At 47.1% G+C, this 21,803-nt stretch overlaps 2 protein-coding genes across 2 annotated transcripts in view; one reads left to right on the top strand and one right to left on the bottom strand.

Moving 5' to 3' along the window:
• The window catches only part of Rock2 (Rho associated coiled-coil containing protein kinase 2), a 136,431-nt gene extending 130,329 nt beyond the window's left edge, over positions 1-6,102 (top strand). The window contains exons 33-34 of the mRNA XM_077791974.1: positions 1,464-1,564; positions 2,820-6,102. Of these exons, the coding sequence (XP_077648100.1) occupies positions 1,464-1,551 (88 nt within the window). The 3' untranslated portion in view covers positions 1,552-1,564; positions 2,820-6,102. The remainder of the gene's footprint in view (positions 1-1,463; positions 1,565-2,819) is intronic.
• A 765-nt stretch (positions 6,103-6,867) lies between these two features.
• Slc66a3 (solute carrier family 66 member 3) lies at positions 6,868-21,332 on the bottom strand. Its single transcript, XM_026411570.2, has 7 exons — positions 21,131-21,332; positions 16,834-16,916; positions 16,693-16,762; positions 13,870-13,927; positions 12,162-12,282; positions 10,047-10,088; positions 6,868-8,131 (listed from the first exon to the last, which is right to left on the bottom strand). Exons 1-7 carry the CDS (start codon positions 21,271-21,273, stop codon positions 8,040-8,042), a joined length of 609 nt encoding a protein of 202 aa, XP_026267355.1. The 5' UTR covers positions 21,274-21,332; the 3' UTR covers positions 6,868-8,039.
• Between the last annotated feature and the right edge of the window lie 471 nt (positions 21,333-21,803).

The raw sequence follows: 21,803 nt of genomic DNA, 5'->3' as shown, positions 1-21,803 counted from the left end.
AAAACCAAAGTTCAATGACTGAATAGAAGGGATGAAAGAGAGTTCTTAGGGAAGTCCTGTCATGTATTGCACACAGCAACTGTGTGACTGGACTGTGAAACTTGAGATTTTGTCACTGACACATACTTCAGAGCTTCTGGAAGGGTATGAAATGCTGATTTTTCATAAAATGTGCTGAAACTGAGGCTTACCTATAGTAATCTTCCAGAAATCTAGGAAGCCCTACCTATAGTAATCTTCCAAGTTGAAACAAAAGGTAAAAGTTACTTTAGCCTCATAAAATTAGTGTATACAAAGCTGTGATCTGCAAATAGATAAGTAAAATTATATCAAAGTTTGTGTTTGTTTATTTATTTATTGGTACTGGGGATTGAACCTTGGGGCCTTAACCACTGAGCCCCCCATCCCATCCCTTTTTTATATTTTCTTTAGAGACAGGCTCTTACTGCTTAGGTCCTTGCTAAGTTGTTGAAGCTGGCTTTGAACTCAGGAGCCTCCGGCTTAAGCCTTCTGTACCACTGAGATTACAGCTTTGCACCACCGTGCCCCACAAAGTTTGTTTTCTCAGATTTTCCTTGTTCTGCCACTTTAGAAGACAAGAATTTTAGTTGGTTTGTTTAGTTTTAAGATAACATCCATAAACCTGTTTTGTCAAAGTTTCAAAGAGCATTCAGAAGATCATATTCTCTAAAGTTGAGAACCACTGACATAGTGATCCCGGGTGAGATTTTGGGGACCAGATGAGTTCCTTGGCACAAATCGATGAATGTCACAGTTATAAATAATGAACGATAACTCCTATTTTTTTAATACAATGATTTCAGTGTTACTGATTATTGGATTGGAGAGAAGACAAAACCCCAGCACTAAGTAAAATTTATTTAGCCAAGATAAGTTGTCCATGTCGCTTATATACCTGTAGCCTTTCCTTTGTGTCTACCTTTTCACATGTAGAGCATAGGTGTTGGTGACTCCCTGAGCTAGGTAGGGCACTGTTGGTATTGGAAAGACTGTGTTCCCAGGGTATCACTCCCCTATTCTTCTAGGTTTTGTGGTGCTGTTGTGGAGAAATGTGAGCGGATAATCTAGGCACTGCTATGAAGGGAATATTGGCAGCTGTTGAGCCTTCATGTTTCTCAGACTGAGTAGCAGGACAGTTACATCTTTATCTGGGCAGTGGGGATGAGGAGGAGGAAGCAGATTGTATGATATTTTCCCAAATATTATCTCTGTCTTCAGTTAACTAGTATTCTAGAAAGCGTACCTGGCCAACATAATTGTGTACATTTACAAACAAAGGGAAAGTTTTCTTTTATGCATCCATCTTAATTTTAATTATGTTATTGGTGAAGGGAAAGTGAAAATGCTTACAGCACATTTGAAATACAATTTCTCAGTCATAGCATTAAGCTGTAGTTTATAGAGAATGTTAAGAGTATAAATTTGCAAACCTCCTATTGCAGATTGCTTGATTTGGCATTTAAAGACTGGGATTGGTCATTTGATGATGTTGATGATGGTGATGATGATGACGATGTTTTTGATTTCTGAAGAAATAAATGGGGTAAATCAAAAAAATGGAAAAAAAGTTATTTTAGCACTTCCGTGTAGAGCATGTGGTTTGCAGTTGGGCTTTCGTTATTTTTCCGCTAGTTTTGAAATTTTGTAAAGTTGCTTTTAATAGTCTGTTAAAAAAGAGTTTACAGAAAAGTTTCTAACTGAAATTTCCATGTGAAGTATAAAAGTAAAATGCTATGTTCAGATTCTCTATTGTCTATAAATTCTCAGTATTGTCAAAATTAAAAATTTTTATCTTGGGAATGAAACATGTAGAAATAACAAAAGGAGCTAATTCTGGTACTTTCTATTCATTCCAAAGAAGCCGTGTTCAGAGAAGTAAAATTACAGTGTTCTGAAGCTCCTACAGCTGCACTAGTTTGTGAACATAGCATGGGATTACTTTCTTCCTCCATCCCTTTCTCCTCCCTCTTTCCTTCTCTAGTTTGCAAGAATTCAAACCATAAAAACTTTCTAAGTTTGCTAAGTGCTGTGAAATTGCTATTTCTGATTTGGCTTTCTTTGTGATGTGATGAGATGTTGCAAGAACTCAGTGTTACCCTTGCTGAAGAATGCTAATGATATGCTGTGAAAATTCCTGTGCTTTTAGAAAACATCAAATAGTGTCGTTAATAGTGATTAAAGAAAATGGAATGAAAGTTGAGCCTCATGACCTCGATCTTTTACCTAGACCGAGTTTAGAGGAAGAACACCTGTCTTACACTAAGTCAGCATGTTGCAAAACGTGATATTGGGATCTGTTTATATGCAGGTTTTATGGAGCATCTTTACTACAACATTGTGTTTGTTCCTGTTTCATAAATAAGAAAAATGTGGCTTAGGGCCAAACAGCCAAGAAGAACTTGGCCCTTAAGACCACTGCTCTTTCAAATACATGAGGCAGCTAGCAGTTAAACCTCACATCAAACTTCAATTCAGATGTGTTATTAGTGGCATATTGTTTAACCCTAATATCTTGTTAACTGCATTAAAACTGTGTGTAATGTTTGTAACCACTATGGGACTTCCAAAGTCCATTGTTGTATTGAAAAGCAATATAATTGCATGTACCTAAAAAAAAAAAAAATAAATAAGAAAAGTAATACAGTTACTATGCTTATGCATGATTTTAGGTGTTAAAAATATAGCAGTTGGAAGACAGTATAATTTAAAAGTATGAATTGAAATGCCTTTTCAAGGAATTTAACAGTCTCTTAAATTATTTTACTATCAACTAACTTTTATCTTTCCTCTCTTTCCAGCTAACTGCCTTCTATGAAAGCAGTCATTCAAGGTGATCATATTCTTCCAGTTAAAATAAGACTGAAATATGATGACCTAAAATTTATTAAAAATCTGTATTTTCCAGAGAGACTGATGTATACACATACATATATGTGTTTCCTTTTTCCTGTAATATCAATGACAAGTCTTGGAGAGGTTTTCCTAGCTTCTTTCAAACAAGTTGAACCAACAGCAGTTGGTTAATAGAATAAGGATATCATCTGCAACTCTCCCAAACTTGTTTCATAAAGCTCTCTTGGCAGTCACTCACACTACATTGCACAGAAGAATTGAGAAGAGTTAAATATTGAAGAAATCATCTTTTCAGCTTTGATAGAGAGATTTCACCAGCACATTTGCCAGAAGAACCTGGGAATGGATTCCACTACAGTGATATTGACTGCATCTTTAAGATGTGACCATGATACTGTGTGTGTATGTATGTGCACACACACATATAGTACTGTAATACTGCAAGAGGGTTTTTTAAACTCCCCATTTTATTTTTTTATACACATTAATCAGATATCATTATTTCAGTTGCAACTATGCACTTGTATAAAGCCATAATGTGGAGTTGATTCACTTTCCCCTGCACATAATGGAAGCTGCATGTTCATGTTTAAACAGTTGCTGTAATAAGAAGTTTGAAGTTAATTATATCAGTTTCCTAATGCTTCATGATAGAGAACTTTACCCATTTTGAATGCCTTAATTTAATTTTTTTTCAAAGTCTCATCCCTTCTGTATTTAAGAAAAAAAGAACAAGTGTTTACCAGCTCTTAGGATGGAAAGTTGCTTAGGGTAAAAAAAAAAAAAAAAGTGCACTATTTTTACACATAGTAGTTCTATCAGTGTCAGCCTATTTTGATTGTATAACAATTTTTTTAATGTATTGGTCTTAGAAACAATAATGGCTAGTATTGGAACTAATATATCTTTGTTGTATATCTTTATTCATCTATCCCTTTCTACAGACCTCAGTATTAGTCTGTGACTACAAAATGTTCTCTTTGCTTTGAACTTACTGGCCACCTTAGATGTGTTTTTATTTCTGGTAAAGACATTTGTGACTATTTTTACATTTTCACACTCAAGATTTAAAAATTGTCTCAGATATAAAGAAAACTAGGATATACTGTAGATATATTTTAAATATTTAAATGTGATCCTCAAACACACAACTGGGTCTGGTGGTATCTCAGTATTGGGTTAAGAAAATCACTGACTGGGGGGAAGCAGCCTCAAAGGCACCCGATTAAATTTTTATTTTTAAAATGTTCTCAAGACTAAAATTTATGCAGGACCATTCCTGCTGTGTTTCTCATTATCCCAGATAAGTATGTTTTGTACTGCAACAGTATGCAGCAATGGTAGGCATCAAGTTTTTAAAAAAATCAGTCTTTTATCAGGCTCTCCTGTGTACACACACAGAGTTTGGAATGATCGAAATGTATCATCCAGTATTTCAATGAAGGAAGTAGACATTTCTCATTGCTTCCCTCTGGGGTTAATGCAGAGATGTTTGAAGAGTTGAGTCCCCATTATAGATACTTTTGTGGGAGTTACAGAGTGCACTTTGGCCTACTGATATTCTGAGCTGTTCTCACGCTGTTGGCTCTGCGCTCTTCCCTGCTTCTGTGCTAACACTCGACGTGCTGCCACTTCCCTCACAGGTTCATCCTGCAGTGCTGGCTGGGACACAGCTTGCTTTTTTTGTTTTTTTAAAGATTAAAATGAAAAATATATAAAATTTATATAGAAGAAATATTTCCATTCACTAGAGTTGTTAAAAGGAGACGGAATTAATATTTTATATAAAGATTTTGTTACACTATGGGAGGTTCTATCCTATTATTCTGAATTGGAGAGTATATATATATATTTTTAATAAACTTTATTAAGGTGAAATAATTTCAAGTTTACACGAGTAATTGAAGTATCTGAGTAAAAAGCAAAAGTTTGAATTTTGAATGCTGTACGTGTATATGTATATACATATATGCATATGTATATATATATGAACAGGGAGAATCATGGTGTGATACAACTGTACAAGAAAAATTAATGTGAAGTATTTAGGGGAAAAGATTTTCTGAGGGGTGAGAAAAAAATCTCTCCCATGGAGATTCTTCACATTATATGGTTTGATAAAAGATTTATAAGGTTGTTTGTCCAACTAATGGAAATGTGCTTAATAAAAAATTCTGACCTTGGGTGAGAATTTGCTTTTTCCCCAGTTGCCACCTTCATGTACACATCTGTCCACATTTTCTTCCCAACACTTGGTAAATATGAAACAACCTGATTTTGTGCCAGTTTCTTTTTCTTGAGGTTCCAGAATTTCTATATTTATAAGACCAAATTCTGTTTATTTCTTCTCACCTGATTTCTCCTAGAGCCACGAATACCTCCTATGGGAACTAAGAAAGAGTGAATACTGGGATTTTCTTAGTTTAATTTTTTTTACTTTTGTGGGGATAGCGAGACAGAAGTAAAACTAGTGCCGGTATTACTGTTGAAGATTAATGTATAATGAATTTTTTTAAGTATTAATTTTTTAAGACCTATCTAGAAGCAAGATTTTTTAAAAAAATCTGAAAGTTTAAAATGCTGTAGCTGACTAATGGGTAGCACCTGATGGGCATGGGAACCAGTGAGCGCTTTTGGAACTGCAGCAGTGCCGGGGTCCAGGACGCGCCTCTGCGGGGCTGCTGGGCCTCAGTCAGTACATGGATCCTACCCGGGAAGCCCTAGGCCACCACGCGCAGTTTCACAAGTCCTGCTGCTGCTGCTGGTCCTTCTCATAGGGTTCTGAGGGGAGAGCAGACACTCAGACACTACACTCACCTTAGAGAAGGCTCTGAGTAGGTGTCTAAAACCCCTCAGCACACCACTGAGCCTCTCAGTCCACGGTGACACTGCTACTGACTCGCTCCCTCGCCTGGCAGAGGCTTCAGCTCCCCTAGCTTGTGAAGGTGCCTGGGCCCTAAAGCACTTTGAAGAGCACTGTGTGACAGTGCGGGTGTCACGGCTGGGGCCTCGCCTGATTCCCTTCCCCGGGGATGACTTATGTTTGGGATTGTAATAAGTTATGAACTGCATGGTTTAGATAATCATAAATAGCTGATCAACTGTCCCCATGAACAAAAATCGTGCCCCCTTGATTTTTTTTTTAATTTTATTGCATCTTTGTAGAAATGTAATTGTATTTTATGCCTGCTTTTTATAAAAAAATAAATAAAAGAAATGAAGATGTAAGCATTTTCATACTTTGCCTGTGAAATAGTCCTGGAATGCTACAGCTTTCTAAAGCTTACCTAAAAATTTGTCTTCCCTAAAACCTGGGTATAAAGCATGGGCTGGGTGTGGTCTAGACCACAGCTGCACTCACCTCAATGTTTTTATCTGTTAAATGAAGGATTAAATATGTGTCTGGAATAATTAAAATGTTTGTTCCTTCCCAAAGAGGAAAAATTGGAGCACTCTTCTTAGATATGTTCTTAAGGGAGTTATTTTAAGCAGTGATAAAGTATATCAAAATCTTCATTGGAATAAAAAATCACATAATTTGCATTTGCACTAATAGGTTATAAGTGTATATGAGGAAATATCAACTTGGATTTTTTTTAAAGGCCATCTATGATCAAAACAGCTACATGAGAATGATTTTTTTTTTTTTTTAATTTTAGTTTCTGCTACTGGGATTGAACCTAGGGACACTACCATTGAGCTACCCCCAGCAGTTTTTTCTTTTGAGTCACAGTCCCACTATCTTTCCCAGACTGGCCTCCAGCTTGGACCCTCCTGTCTCTGCCTTCCGAGTCTTTGGGGTTTTCAATACGATATTTTTCTTCCTCATGGTCCCAAGCGGTAATTCTGAAATAAGTAATCAGTTTATTGAAAAATTAAATAATTTCAAAAATTACATTAAAGCTCAGTGGTAGAGTGCTTGCCTAGCATGTATGTGACCCTAGTTTCAGTCCCCAGCATCAATCAATCAATCAGAGTCCAAAATATGAAAGTTTATTATACACAGGTTCACAGGAAAGTAAACGTATACTAGTAAACATTGCTTGCTTACTGCATATAACAGAATAATACCATTCACGTAGAAGGGGGATTTGAGTTTTGAAATGTTAGGGAATACTCTTAACATGTTTAGGACAAGATACTATAAGAATAAAATCCATAAGCTTTAGACAGAACCTAGCATTGCTCTTTACTACTGTATTTTCAATAGCTAAAAAGTGGTGTCTTATACCAAAACCCAGTAATGATACAGGTGTAGCCCTTTTTAAATGGTAGCACTGTGCTTAAACTGGGAAGTTTCCTGGGATACACTTCCTCATCCTCAGTGGAGATTACAACTATTAGTACCTTTTTATAGAAATATTCAAAGGCACAGGGTGAAGCCAAAGGACACTGAGCACAGAACACCAGCCTTTCCAGGAGGTGCTTAGCCCTCCCTGCTTAGCCGGGCAGGTGTGTGGCATCAAGCCAGGCCCCGGTGTTTTATTTGTGTTACAATCAAGCAGGCCCAGAGCGAGCCCTGCTGATATATTGCAGTTTCACTTCCCAACTGAGCAGAATCTCATTCCGTGTTCATTTTAGTTGTGGAAAGAAGTTATTACTTAAAAGATTTTGAAACCTGAAAAACAGATGTAGTTGGCTTTTCAGAAAGTACTTAATCATGACTTGAAGAACGAGGGCTCGTAGGCTGCTTGAGCATCTTCTGTGGGTCACTGCAGGTATCAAAGATGAGCTGTCAGCTGGCTGTGGCCTCAGGAGTGGGGAGACGGAGGGAAATCCGCCTTCTAAGACATTTCTCCCTGGTCCTGGATATTGATCCCTGGGCCTCACATATGCAAAGCAAGTGCTCTACCACGAGAAACACACCAGCCCTTATTTTATTGTGAAACAGGGTCTCCCCAAGTTATCCAGGCTGACCTGAAACCTGTCACCCTCCTACCTCAGCCTTCTGAGTACCTGCAATTACAGGCATATGCCACCAAACCCAGCAAAATTGGCATTTTTTTAAGTAAGTTTAAGTACTCTTTGAAGTCCTAAATACCTCTGACTTCAAAGTTTCCTGAAATGATTGACTAAATACATAAAAGACCTTCACGTAGCAATGAGCTGCTTTTTCCTTTGCTTCAGTTACTCAAAATCCACTTTTTGTGTAGCAATAAGGTCCGTCATTCAGCCTTTATGACGGGCTTCCGGTAGCGAAGTACTGTAGCTGTTACCCATAAGTTTAAAGCCAGCATGATCACAAAACGAATAAGAACTAAAAAACCAGAAAGAAGGAGAATGTGGGTATTAAGAGCTTGTCACATCAGGGAGGAAAACCACTTCCTGCTCTAGCAGCAGCCACATCAAGTTTCACCCCCAACCCAGAATGAAATCCAACTGTGGATCAGACACGCCGGGAAATGAGCTTCCTGTCATGATGTCTGCCTGCAGCTCCCCATCTGACCTCACGCCAACCCCTAATCACCTTTCATGCTTGAGCGAGGTCTGGCTCTGGCTGAGAAGTACAACTTTTTAAATCCCTTTCCTCATTTCACATAAGGGGCGCCACTGTCTCAGACGGTTCTGTGTTCTCTGTAGCCTAATGCATTCCATTAAGGTTAATTCTGAAGAACGGGCCAGATATCGAAGCATATTTTATAATGAAGTCACCATAAAACCGTGATTCTGTGAAATAAATAGGTCGCTGTTACAGTGCATTTAAGGCAATGCCACTCCTGATAAATACGGTTGATGAGGTGTAAAATACCTTTGTGATGGTAAAACAGGTAAGCCACACTATTTAAAACAGCCACCAAACACGCTGGTCATTTTCAGGAACAGCAACCACAAGCAAGAAGCGTTATTCTTGGTCTTTGAAACTTGGTTTCAGATGAGAAGACTTCTTAGCAGGGAGAGTCAAAGGGTAACTAACCAAAACAGACCTGCTAAGAAGTCTTCAAGTCCAGAGGGAGACCCAGGCCTGTCTCCATCCTCACTCTCCCACCTGATCTAACTGGATCCTTTCATCAGAATAGTGTTTTTTTTTTTTTTTTTTAAATAGTACTAAATTGAACCCAGGGGCACTTTACCGCTAAGTCACATCCCCAGCTCTTTTATTTTGAGACACCGTCTTGCTAAATTGCCAAGGCTGGCCTCAAACTCACAATCCTCCTGCCTCAGCCTCCCTATTGGCCGGGATTACAGGCATATGCCACCATGCCTGGCTTAATTAGAATAATTTTAATCCTACAACCAGAGCTGATAAAAAAAAAGTCTGGGCCAAAGGTACAGCTTCTGGGAAAGGACAATCATATGCATTTCCCTTTTCTGAAGCAATAAGTCTCAAATAGTTAGCTTATTTAAGGGTCTGTGTGCTGGGGACGTTTTCTGATTTTCATTGGATAGAACAGATACAACCATGTGTTCTAATTTTTTTTCCAAAGATTTATAATATACACCAGGCTCGACTTGGGAGTTGAACATTAGCCTGAGGAACTACTAAACTCTAACCAGAACACTTTCTCCTCCACTCTGTGCTCTACAGAGCTTCAGAGGCTTCTCCCGTGGCCCTTCTTCAGCTGGGAAGGCCCTGCCCCAGCCCCGCACCCTCCTCCTCCTCCTCCTCCTCCTCCTCCTCCCCGCTCTCCTGCTCAGTGCTGCCAGACTCAGGGGCCTCTCGGCCTCTCTAGGCCTGAGTCCTCTTTGCTCCCAGCCTTCCCCTGGGCTGTGCCTTGTAAGGGTCTCTCTACCTCTCTGACCAAGTCTCTCTTCTGCTGTAAGATCTCTGTCTTCTTCAATCCCCTCAGCTCCCGCAGAGGTCGGGTTCCCATCAGGTGCGCATCCTGCCCTACTCCTACTCTTAAAAAAAAGACCTGGTTTCATATTGTCCAGACCTGCCTGGCTCCAGCCATCCCCCTGCCTCAGCCTCCTGAGCAGCTGGGACGACAGATTCCAGTAGCTAAGCGTGTGGTTCCTGCACTGCCCATTTTCATTCTGCAGTGGAGTCGACCCTCGTGCCTAGTCTATCCCAGGTACTCCAAGTAGTCGCTTAGCAATAAAAATGGTGACCGATGAGGAACACGCTGTTGCCATCCTGACTCTATATCCCGAGAGCCAAGCAGATCTATGAAAGGCAGTTTCCAAAGAGGCACAAATAGAACACAAACAGGAAGGAAAGTACTTTTGCTTACTTGTAAAATCATTGGTGGTCATTAAAGTTGTTATTATTCTTGCTGTAAAAGAAAATTGGCAGCAATAAATAACTTGCTTGTCAGGCATTTGGGTGTTGAGCTAATGTCGTTCCCTTTTAACATGCCAATATACACTAACCAGTCTTGGAAGGTTTTGTTAGGTCAGATCACTAACTAGCACTACATTCCAGAACCATCCAAACACCAGCCATGCTTCCTGGCACAGTGGTTTACAAACTGCTCCTAAGAGCACAGACAGTTTCTAGGAAGTAGCTGAGTTCAGCCAACTACAGAAGAGGAAGAGGAAGAGGCTGAGCTCTCCTTCCACTGTTTTTGTGCCAACCCACAACCCCCACCCTCAAAGGCAACTTTAAAAGTCTCATTTGCATATTGAGCTTCCTGGTAGTTTCATTAAAGAAAGGCTCCTACCAACTTAAAACAGTGCATTGAAATCACTGAGCTCTACCTTGGATTTCACAGGTAAGGAAACTGAGGGCCAGAAATGGGTAAGGGTGCCTGAGTCTAACCAGAACTGTTCAGTTCTAGCTCATTTTTCTGGAAGAAGCTTTCACATAATAAACAGGATTCTGGGGTAGCAATTTAAACCAGCGCACCTCAGGGTGAAATGGGATCAAGAACCCCACCTCCTGCAGCGCAAAGCACACATTCTCACCAAACCAGCCCTCCAGAGGCGCGTGCCCTCTGCTACCATGCTCTGCATTTAGTGCATATTGACATGTAGCTTTTTGGTCTCATCTTCCGGCTAAAACACAAGCCTGAAGGGCAGAGACCAGGCACCTGGGGTGGAGGGGGGCAGCTGGAGAGATGGATGGCCAAATTTCAGTGTGACAAGTTCAAGAGACCTCTTGGGCAGCACGGTGACTAGAGAAGATGTGCTATGTGGCAGTGACTGGCTCCAAGGGCTAAAAACAGTAGCCGGGGGAAGGAACCAGGAGGGATGCTAAAGATGCAGACTCCATGCTTTCCACAGCGGTGCGGAAGTCCTTAGCCTCATCTCTCAAAAAGAACACTGGGTTTAAAGCAGTTTACTTTTTCCCATGAAATCCTAAGGGCCTAGGGATGTAGCTCAGTGGTAGAGCACTTGCCTAGCATGAGTGAGGCCTTGGGTTTGATCCTCAGCACTGCAAAGAAAAAAAAATGTATAGTCCTCTGTGCATTTTTCACCTATTCAACAAACACCTAAGTCCTCATTAAGCACAAAGTGCCATGGGAGAGAGGTTGCGATAATAGACTCATCTCTGCAGTTACAGGACTTTCTAAAAGAAAATTTAATAAGCAACAGGTCTGAAGATAAATTTAGGAGCTAATAAGTAATATATCTAATTAGCAATTCCAGAAGAAATCATAGCTGTAAAACACATTAATCCTTAAACATTTGAAAGCTAAAAATAAAACTTAAGAAGTCATTTTAAGTAACTTTAGACATTGAAAACCTCAAACCAGCAATTTCTATGGAGAAGTTGGTCCTATAAGTTGCAGATGAACCATGAATTATAATTAAAATATTTAAAATAGTAAAACTAAAGTCCTATAAAGCCACTGTGGTATCTCTGAATTAAAACAATGTGTGATTTTCTCCCTCCCTTTCCTTCCTTCCTTTATGGTACTGGGGGCTGAACCCAGCAGCCCTCTACCACAGAGCCACACGCCCAGCCCTTCTGTGATCCTCCTGCCTTGGCCTTCCAAGTTGCTGAGACCACGGGTGTGCACCACCACTGCCAGCTGATAACATGGTTTTCATCTGTTTAATTCATTAAATTGTTAAGATTCAAAGTTTAAAAATATATCAGTGGTCTCAATATAATCAGTCTCCGTGCTTTTCAGAGAACTATTAACATGAGGCCAGATATTTGGAGGAAAGTGTACTTTCACCTCCATTTATTTTTTGGCCACTAGAATACAAAATACGGATCTTGCAGAAAATGGTGAGCAGAGGACATTGAATCCACTTGTAAATGTGGATACTCTTAGCTAGCAGGCTCTATCTGAATAGCTGTTTGCAAAGTATCAAGGCTAAGAGACCACAATGTTTGGAAACCAAGTTCACCACTCCGGAGAGTCAGGATGCTGGCAGGGGCCACCCCACGTCCTTACTTGCACAGGTGTACGCAGCGAGGCCCCAGGTCAGCGCGCTCACAGCCCCCGAGTCTCGCACTTTCCACAGATACTGGAGCTGGGCGAACTTACTGGCCGCGCTGATGAACGTACTTAAGTTCTGTTTGAAGATGAAACATAAGAAAGTCAGACCCATCAGAGCACCAGATACAGTGCTTTTAAAGAAAAGTCACTCCTAAACTCCAAGCAGCCAATGGCAGCCATCCCCCTGAAGTCCTGGCTGCTCTAATCCACATAGAGATGCGCTTGGGTCCTCTGCAACCTGTGAAGTCAGAAAGCCTCAAAAATTAGCCTGTGGCCCACCAGGGCCAGGTCTACAGCACCTGCAAGTCCAGCCACTGGGTCCACTGCAGGGAGGCCACTGAGGTCACCCAGGTGGTGCCAGGTGCAGATGGTGGCTAGACTAGCCCCAAGCAAGTGGACCTGTGAGGAAAGAGGCTGGCGGGCAATCTGGAGAGCTGGGCAGACAGCGGAGGGAGGACTGCAGAGGGACACTGGCATCTGAGGCCAGCCCCAGGGCCCGAGGCCACACGGAGCCTGGGGAGGAGCCAGGAGACCGACCTGCTGCATAGAAGCTTGCCCTCTGGATTCTTCGGGGCTCATCTTTCCAGGAGAAAAGCATCTGTGAATCTTGAAGTGGTCTTTTTTTTTGGGGGGGGGGGACCATAACTGAGAAGTGTCCCGTCTTAATACACATATTACCAGGACAGCACGGTGCCCCTAAGACCCTCCAAACTAGGACCAGAATAGAGAGGAGCAGGGCAGCTCCAGCTGCTTCGGGACACTCTGAAGAGCCCCGTCCTCCTCTGTGAATAAACGGGGGGTGAGAGTGGGGTTCAGGTCTCCCGGGGAAGCCGTCCACTCCTCGGCTGCTCTGCAGCTCCACGACATTTGGACACCCACTACCCTGCCCCCAGGTCCCCGGGCTGCCATGGAGCAGGTACTCGGGCCTGAAGGATGGACCACAGAGGGGAAGGGCAAATGGAGATCATGAAGTGTCATCTCAATGAGGGCTGGTGAGAGCACAGAAGAGCACCCAGGACCGCCGCCTTGACCTTCGGGCCTGACTCTCAGGGGCCTGCACCCCCAGCTTCCCACCTTCCGCAGGGTGAAGGCTCACAGCTGCTGCAGCCTCCTCAGCCCCAGAGACCAGAACACAGCGGCCTGCTGCAGGAGGACCTGCTGCAGGAGGCACCCGAGTTCCCAGCGAAGACTCCCAGGTCGGCAGGCAAGAGAATACCACCCTGGACCACAGGGTAGCCAGGCTCCAGGCAGCACTGCTGCACCCAGTCACCAAGTCAAGGACAGGTTGTGGGGTGGGGGTGAAATCCATGAGTTTGCACGTGGCAGACAGTGGCCTGTGACCACCAGTGAGCTCCCCTTCTCGCATCGAGGAGCGACATTCGCTTCTGTCATCTTGGAAAGATCTGTGGGCAAGGGCATCCTGACCCACTCTCAGAATCCCATGGGAAGTTTTGGCTCTGAGCTAAGTTAGGAAAAAAATCAGACCTTTTTCAATGAGGAAAAAGAATGTTTGGGGCGGGGCAAAGCTAGAAAAAGGATGAGTATGTGGCCAATACACAATTATCAACCCAGAAAGAATTCCTTCATCCTCTGACGATTACAGGTGCTCAACAGTCACACACTGTGGGAGGGGCCGCGGGTGCGTCGTCAGGGCAACACTCACCATGGCCAGGTCAATGATCCACTTCTGCAGGCTGAGGATGAACCAAGAAGACACAAATCTTACCACGTGCTAAGGGACACGGCAGCAGGTTGCTGGCAGCTCCACCCCCCGCCCATCCCCTCTAGATGCACCAAGAGGATAAGCCACGGGTGGGACTGGGGCCTGTTCTGCTAGAACTTGCTGGACTTGGAAAAGACCAAAAGGGCTGCGAGTGAGCATGAGCTTGAAGTTAAAAGAGCAGAAGCAGATCCCAGAAGAAAAACTCAAAGACCCCAGTGCTCAGGGACTATTCCCTGGGGCTGGAGTGTTCCTTATTCCCCATGAGGCGGACATCTCCAACTTATTGTCTAAAGTTAAGCACTTATGCCGGGCCTGGTGGTGCATGCCTGTATTCCCAGTCTCTAGGAGGCTGAGGTGGGAGGATCACCAATTCAAGGCCAGCCTCAGCAACTTAGCGAGTCCCTAAGCAACTCTGTGAGACCCTGTCTCAAAACAGAATGGAGGAACTTTGAATTGGGCAAAAGGGAGGGTGGGGAGGGATTACGGGGGTAGGAAAGACGGCAGAATGAGATGGACACCATTACCCCAGGTACACGTATGACTGCACAAACGGTGTATCTCTACACCATGTACAACCAGAAAATTTGCACTCCATTTGTGTATGATGAATTGAAATAAATTCTGCTGTCACATACAACTAAGTAGAACAGATAAAATTCATAATAATTAAAAAATAAATAAAAAATTAAAAAGGTTGGGGATGTGGCTCAGTTGTTAAGCACCTCCAGGTTCAACCCCTGCCCACGGCCCCAAAGTTAAGGACTTACAAAAGAAGTCCAACCCTACAAAGTAGGAATTTCTGCAGAACGGGTGCAGTGACCTTCTTACTGACTTCCTTCCCCCTTTCCCACCAACTCTCTTTTAAAATTTAAACAGCAGGGGTGGGCAATGCTGAGGCGGGGGAATGATCTGGATTTCCATTCTGGCTGGTGTGAGGAGCTCAACGACGCTGCAGGACCAGCAAGTCCAGGAGGGGTGGCCAGGTGTCCCTGGGGGCTGGGCGACCCACTTTCCAAGTCTTAGTTTGCTCACCTGCTCCATGGACTTGCCATTCTCTGCCCTGCCTACTTCCTAAAAGCCCTCCGTGCACAGGAGCAGCCCAGGGGATGGCTGTGATTGGAACTCATTACATTAATAGTGCGAGGATTGAATCCCACGGTGCCTTGTGCTGCAGGCACACCAGAGGCAGCTGGAATCCAGCTGGACACAACCCACGTCCACAGCACTCTCTAACTCGATTCCTTCAACTTCTTCTTGTGACTTTTTCTCCCCTCGATTCTGTACCAGCCCACTTCATTCTATTTATTCTCAATATGCATGCAGCACTTTATAAAATCTGACCAGTAATAGAAGCCACTGAAATTCCACAGATGACTCATTTGCAGCATTGCCAGATTCCCCAGAGAAAAACACGGGATGGGGCTGGGGTTGAGCTCAGTGGTGGAGCCCTTGCCTAGCATGTGTGAGGCACTGGGTTCGATTCTCAGTGCTGCATGTAAATACAAATAAATTTCTATCAATAACTAAAAAAAAAGAAAAAGAGAAATACAAGATGCCGAGTCAAATTCTGAATTTCAGATTAACCAAAAATTTTTTGGATTAAAGTATGTCCCATGCCATATTGGGGATATACTTGTGCTAAATATATATATTTATTATGACTATGGTGACCTCCTTATTTGCTTTCTGTAGGTCTCCACTGTCAGAAGGGTAAAAACATCTGCAGATATTCCAGACTTCAGGGCCCAGTTACGTGAATAGTTTACTGTCAACATCCAAGTGTTGTCATCTGCGGTCTCAGCGTCTGCACATCCTGCACATCGATAAGCTGCTCTCTTTTGTTTAAAAAGCAAATCACGTGATGCTTTTCATCTTCCGAGTACTATTTTCAAAACCCTTAGCCCACCTGGTCTAACCTGAGAGTATAAGCCGCACAGCTCTGGGGGCCCTGTGCTGCAGGAAACAGAGCCAGAGAACAGGGGGAGACAGCAGAGGGTTGGGACTCGCTGAAGCACCCCCTTCCTGCCCGTGAAAAGGGCGTGGAGCCCTGCAGGAAAAGGGTGCGGAGGATTAGTGAGCGGGCCCCTCCAGCGAAGGCTCCCCCAGCCCTTCCAGGGGTGTGGAGTTGAACAAGAGTGACAGCCAGTCCTCACAAACGGCTGAACCCAGGCCTCGCCCTCACCCAGGTGAGAGCGGCCAGGCTCCCACCATGACATGCCCTGCCTTGACCCAGAGTGACTGGCACGTGAGTCAGCCATCACAGGCCCACACCCTGTGGCCCGCAGGCCAGGAGGTCCACGGGGTGTGTCAGGGGCAGGGAGTTGGATGCCAGGTGCTCTCATGGCCATTACTTAATAATCTGGCAGAATGTTTCGGGCAAGGAAGAAAAGTCTCAGATAAACAAATAAGATAGGAGATGCTACTCTTGGCAGGGCTGATTCTATAGTCTGCAGGGAGGCGCTGAGCCTACCACCAGGTGATGCACAGCACACCCAGGCGCCCTGTCCCGGGGAGGCCACGGGCAGGGCCTGTGCGAGGGTCTGAGGACACAGACATTTTAGTTTAACCCCAAACCATACAGCTGGTACCTGACCTGCTTCAAAATGCGTTGCTGTTAGCCAGTACCCCAGACCCCATTTCTTTCTTTTTTTCTTCCCCAACCGGGAGCTGGGGACGGACCCCAGGGCCTGGCACTACGAGGCAAGTGCTGCATCCCTGAGCCACACCCCCTCCAACCTTCTCACTCAGATGCTGAAAGGATACACAGCCATGTAGGGCGCGGCCTGCTTCATGTTTCCGTTAAAATGAAAGACACAGAGCAGGAGGGCGGCGTCTGGAAGGAAAGGCTCTGCGTGAGAGGAGGAGGGTCTCGGAGGCGGCCAGAGTGGGGGCCAAGGGCCTTACCTTGAGCGATGAGAATGGGGTACTCCAGGTAGGTGAGCAGCGGGTTCCCGTAGTAACACTGGTAGCGCAGGAAGACCAGGAACCTGCAAAGAGGGGGCACAAACGTTCCCGGACCACCCTGCCCCCAGCCAGGCCCCAAACGCAGGTGTGTTTGTTGCTAAGAGCTGATGGCTTGGAACCCAGGTGCCACGGAACAGAAGTTGGAATAGGGTGGATGAAACCTGCAGGACCTGGGGCACCCAGAACTGGCTGGGTGCTGGGCGAGAGTGCAACACAAACCATGGTTATGGGGTCCTTGAAGATGGCTGTTCACCAAGAAGGTTCCACGGAGGGTGAAGTGCTGACCAGGATCACAAGGGTGCAGCTTCTGGACCCAGATCCGCCAGTCTGCAACGCTGGGCTCTCGGGAGCCCCCTGGAGACGCCACTCCCAAGGTGGCACTCACTGCTGTCACCCTAAGAGGTGGCTTAGGTAGAAAGGATCCCAGAGGGGCAGGGACATCCCTGGATGGTGGGTGGGGCCTGAGGGGGCTTAATGGCAGGCTGGCGGAGGTAGGGCTGCTCTAAAGGGGAAGGATGCTACCTGTCCCCTGAGGTGCCTCCCACAGCCTGGGGGAGAGGAAGGAGGAACACCCTCCAGGCCACTAGGAACCGCCTAGCTGGGTAAGAGGTTGGGGGTAAGGGGCTGGAGACCCCAGGATCCTGGCCTTGTTGAGAGTGCAGCCTAGAGCAGTCCTGCCCTCTGGCTCACACAGGGCCTAGCCCAGCCTCTTCCCTCAGCCAGAATCCCCTGCTGTTCTCTCAGGCGCTGTCCCCTGCCCAGCTGTATCTCTCACGTCCATTGCTCCCCAGGGACAGGAAGGAAGGGGCCCTCAGGAGGGGCTGGTCTTTCCACAGGTCCTTCCTAAGCTGGTTGGGGCAGCAGAAAACCTTTGTTAGCAAAGCATATGGTGGCTGGGGCCTGGGCCTGGGCTCCTGTTCCTGACAGTATCTAGGCTTAGCTGCAGGTGGTCACAGATTGGGAGGCCAGACCCTCAGGGGTCAGCCTCTACAGGACTAGCAGGTTCCCCAAAGCCTGGCTGCCTGCAGGGTCTGGGTGGGGTTGCTTTGCAGTTGACTTAGCTTCAAGGAGGAACAGGTGTACGTGGGGGCTGTTCCCAGACTCTCCTCCCACTCTGCCCCCAGGGCCCTGGGGGAGGGGAGGCTGCTGCTGAGCTGAATGCCAGGGCCTGGGTCTCTGTCACAGTGCAAACCTCCTGGAACACAGCCAGAGACCTGCAGAACAGGCTCCTGCCAGGTCAGAGTGTGCACACCTTCAGGAACCTCCACACGGGTCCCCATACCTTACAGACCACTTGGGGAAACTGAGGCCCAAAGAAGCCCAGGCCTATAGGAACTCAAGGACAAGATGAAAAGCTTGGATTTCCTCGTGCCAGCCAGGGTGCTGCCTGCAGCCCCAAGCTTGGTCCTCTACTCCCAGGCTGGTCCTCTGGTGCCATCTGCTTTTAGAGGGGGCTCAAATTTCCCACCTCTCCTGTGGCCTGGGAGGGTGCAGCAGTGTTTTTTATTTATTTTTAAATTATTATTTTTTCAAATTAAAAAGTAATAGTTAAAATGTTCATTACAATAAAGTCAAGCCAGACATCATCTGGCACCCAGCCACTGTCCTGTTTAGATCCCTAGTCTGCTCTGAGGAGTCATATTTGAGTTTTCTGCTACCACACCCAGGCTGGAGGTTTCAACAAAAAAATACACAAAGCAAGTAGCCCAAGAGAAGGGGGCAGAGTCTGTATTTGAACCAGTTTTTTTCCAAAAGAATCTTCCCCAGAGGCCACCCCTGGGTAAAACTGATAACCGCTATCAGCAGCGAGCCTGTCCGTGGGTGTGAAGCCCCAGCCAGCTCCCAAGCCCCTTCCTGAGACCTCCTGGGCTCCCTCCCGCGGTAGGTGTTCACTCAGCGGCCTTGGGATGAGAATGTGGAGCCCTAAGAGGGACAGAGGGGTTCAGAACTACCCTGAGCTAGATCCCTGGGCACACTTCCTCACGCCACTCAGAGCCTGGTGTCCCCATCTGTAAACGGAGATGCTCCAAGGCCTGGCTCCTGGTCTGTCGGACAGGCCCAGAGAATACTTTAAAAGGGGTGAAGATGTCTTCATCTTCCTTCTTTGGTCTGAACACATCTTCTAGTCTCACTGTTTCTGTTTCTGCCTGAGCTTCAGTTCCAGAAGGCCCCCAGCCGGGAGAAACCCTGGGTCCACACAGCTCTCTCCTGGCCCTCCTGAAGACCCCGCGCAAGTGGCTCCCCTCCCTGAGCGATCAGAGTGATCTGACTGATCTGGGTCTCCCCAGGTCCCTCTGGCTCATGCTCCAGTGGACACGCGTATCTCAAAAAATGTTTTATAGTTTGTTTGCTCAGAAGGGGGTCCAAAGAGGGTCCATGTCCTTACCAGAGACTGTCCTGCCTCTAAGCTGTCTGATGGTGGTAGACCCTCCTGCTCTCACTTTGTTAGCCCCCTGGTCAGGTCCAGAAAGCTGGGCATGGCCCAACAGGGTTCAGGCCTGCAGTGTCTCTGCTTGGTCCTGACCACCTCCCCAGGGAAGGAGGGGGAAAGAAGAGAGGGGAAAGGGTCAGGGGAGCAGCCAGGATGCACAGGGCAAGTTCCTGTGGAGCTGCCCGGCCAACTCCTATTGTTCTATTGTCTGGGGATAAAAACAATCCGTACTTCCTGAAGCAGTTGTGCGGATTAAGTAAGGCAAAACCCAAGGTGCCAGGAGAGGGCTTGCAGAAAGTGCTCTGAGCCCCAAGTCCTGAAGAACAGTTGCTTGGGAGGGAGGCAGAGAAAGCTACTGGAATCCAGGGTGGAGCCTAATCACTTCATCAGGCCTTGGAAGGGAGGTGACATCGGAGGTGGGCTTTATCACAGCCCGCTCAAATACAAACGTTTGGGGGCTGGGCCCTGGCACTGCCCTGGAGGCAGATATGCAGGCTGGTGGCCAGCCAACTGAAGAGCCTCCTCTATCTGCACGGTGATCAACAGCAAGACAATAAGCTTGAAGGCGCCACCCCACACCCAACTTTTGGGCTCTCTGGCCCAGGAGAGACCTCCTTGCCAGGGCGGGTTTGAGCTAGGTAAGCCGTGGGATGAGGCGTTAGCTGACACCGGATTTAAGACAGGCCCACCCCTCTTTGTCCCCCAAGTCGATTAGCGTTTCCCAAGCGTGCAGCACTAGCAGGAATGCGGGCTGAGCAGGTGTGCGGATTGGGACTCTGTAGGCATCAGTTTTCATCCAGTCCTGCACGCGGGCAGCCACCGTGTCTTAGCAAGGGATGGAGCCAAATCCCACTCCTGGCTTTCCACGCCCTCATTCCCCATCCCGCACTGTCAGTCAGTGGGGCCACTTCTAGCCCTTGTACTGTGCCCTATCCCTCATTCTGCCAGCTCCTCCCCCTCCATACCTGAAATGCAGGCTGCCTCCCACACTCCGGGCCCCACGCGCTCTCTCCAGATTTGTCCAGCCGGGGTGGGAGGCACCCAGCGTAAGGTTATTCACAAGCCCGTGAGGGGGTCACAAGCCCTCGGGTCAGCCCAGCTTCTCGGGAAAGGTTTCCTCCATTGGTGGGAACCCCATCGGTGCCCCACACCGAATGCTCGCGCACCGACCGGCCCCCCGCAGGGTGCGTGCAGGACCAGCCCTCGGAGGTGCTGTGTGACCGTGGGGACGGGGCCAGGAGGAAGGGGAGCGGGAGTCCAGCCGGGGCTAGGGTCGAGACCTCGCGTTTCAGGGGCGTGTTTTCCCAAACAGAAGTTGCACAACTCTGCTCCACATGTTCGTCTTGAACTACCGGTCGGATACCCGCCCATCTTTCAAGCGCCAACCCACGTTCCCTTCCTCCTCTAGCTTCAAAGACATCTCCATGGTCTGATTCCCCAAATATGGACCTTCTACCTTGGTCCAAGCTCTCGTCGTAGAGGACAGGGAATCGAGACCAGAAAAGACACCGACGGTGCAGAGTAAGTTTAGGGACGATGAAGGGCTCAAGGCGCAAATGGCTTTGCTCACAGCGGTGGGTTTTGTCACTACAGGATCCCGCTGGATGTCAACTTTCCCACGTGTAAAATGGGCGTGAGCAGTCAGTTCCTACCTCACCTGGCTTGGAGGAGGGCACCGAGGAGGGTGAGAGCGGCCCCGGGAAGTGGCCCCAGCCCCAAAGCGCCCGACAACCCTCAGCTGCCCAGTGTACTTGCTAGCCCGGCTCTCCGGGCTCCCAGCTGCGGCCAGGCCGTCTCGGGCCTTACCCGGCCAGCTCCAGAAGTAAACTCGGGAGGCTGATGCCCCGCGCGCTGCGCGCCGCCAGCTGCGCGTAGATCTGCGGCAGCTTGAGCCCGGCGCACACGCCCAGGGTGCTCCAGTTGCAGAACCACAGCAGCGCGTCCTCCATGGCGCCGGCGGGATCGCAGCTGGAAAGCCGGGGCTCCACCCTCTGCAGCCAGCGGCGCACCCTCCTTCCGCCTTCCAGTCCGCCCGCCCCCGCCCAGTGCCGCCCCGCCCAGGCCCCGCCCTGGCCCTGAGCTGCAGGGACCACCCCTCTCCTGACTGCCAGAGTCTGTCGTCCCGCCCGCCCCGCCCCCTTGTCACTCGGCTCCTCGCCTCTCCTGGATCACCGACTCTGCTGGCTCCGCCCCGGGATCGCACCCTGCCCGGCCCCGCCCGCTGCTGATTCACTTTTCCTCTTTCCACCCACCCGCACCCTTCCGAGCCGCCGGGAGGCGCCCCAGCGGTTCTGCTTCCCCGCGGTTGGGTTGGCACGGGGCAAACGGGCGCCCTCGGCGGGAGGAAGGGCCGTTCTGTAGCGATTCACTCTCTACAAGTGTCTTCGTTTCTTTTTCTCCTTAGGTTTTTCAGAGATTAAAACTTTGCATGACGCTTAAACTTCGTGTGCGTGCATCCTCCCAGTCTTCAGGAGGACCC

Source organism: Urocitellus parryii, chromosome 12, assembly GCF_045843805.1.
Source record: "Urocitellus parryii isolate mUroPar1 chromosome 12, mUroPar1.hap1, whole genome shotgun sequence".
In the NCBI taxonomy this organism is placed as follows: domain Eukaryota; kingdom Metazoa; phylum Chordata; class Mammalia; order Rodentia; family Sciuridae; genus Urocitellus; species Urocitellus parryii.
Note: the sequence above shows the minus strand (reverse complement) of the source record. Positions and strands in the feature narration are given on the sequence as shown.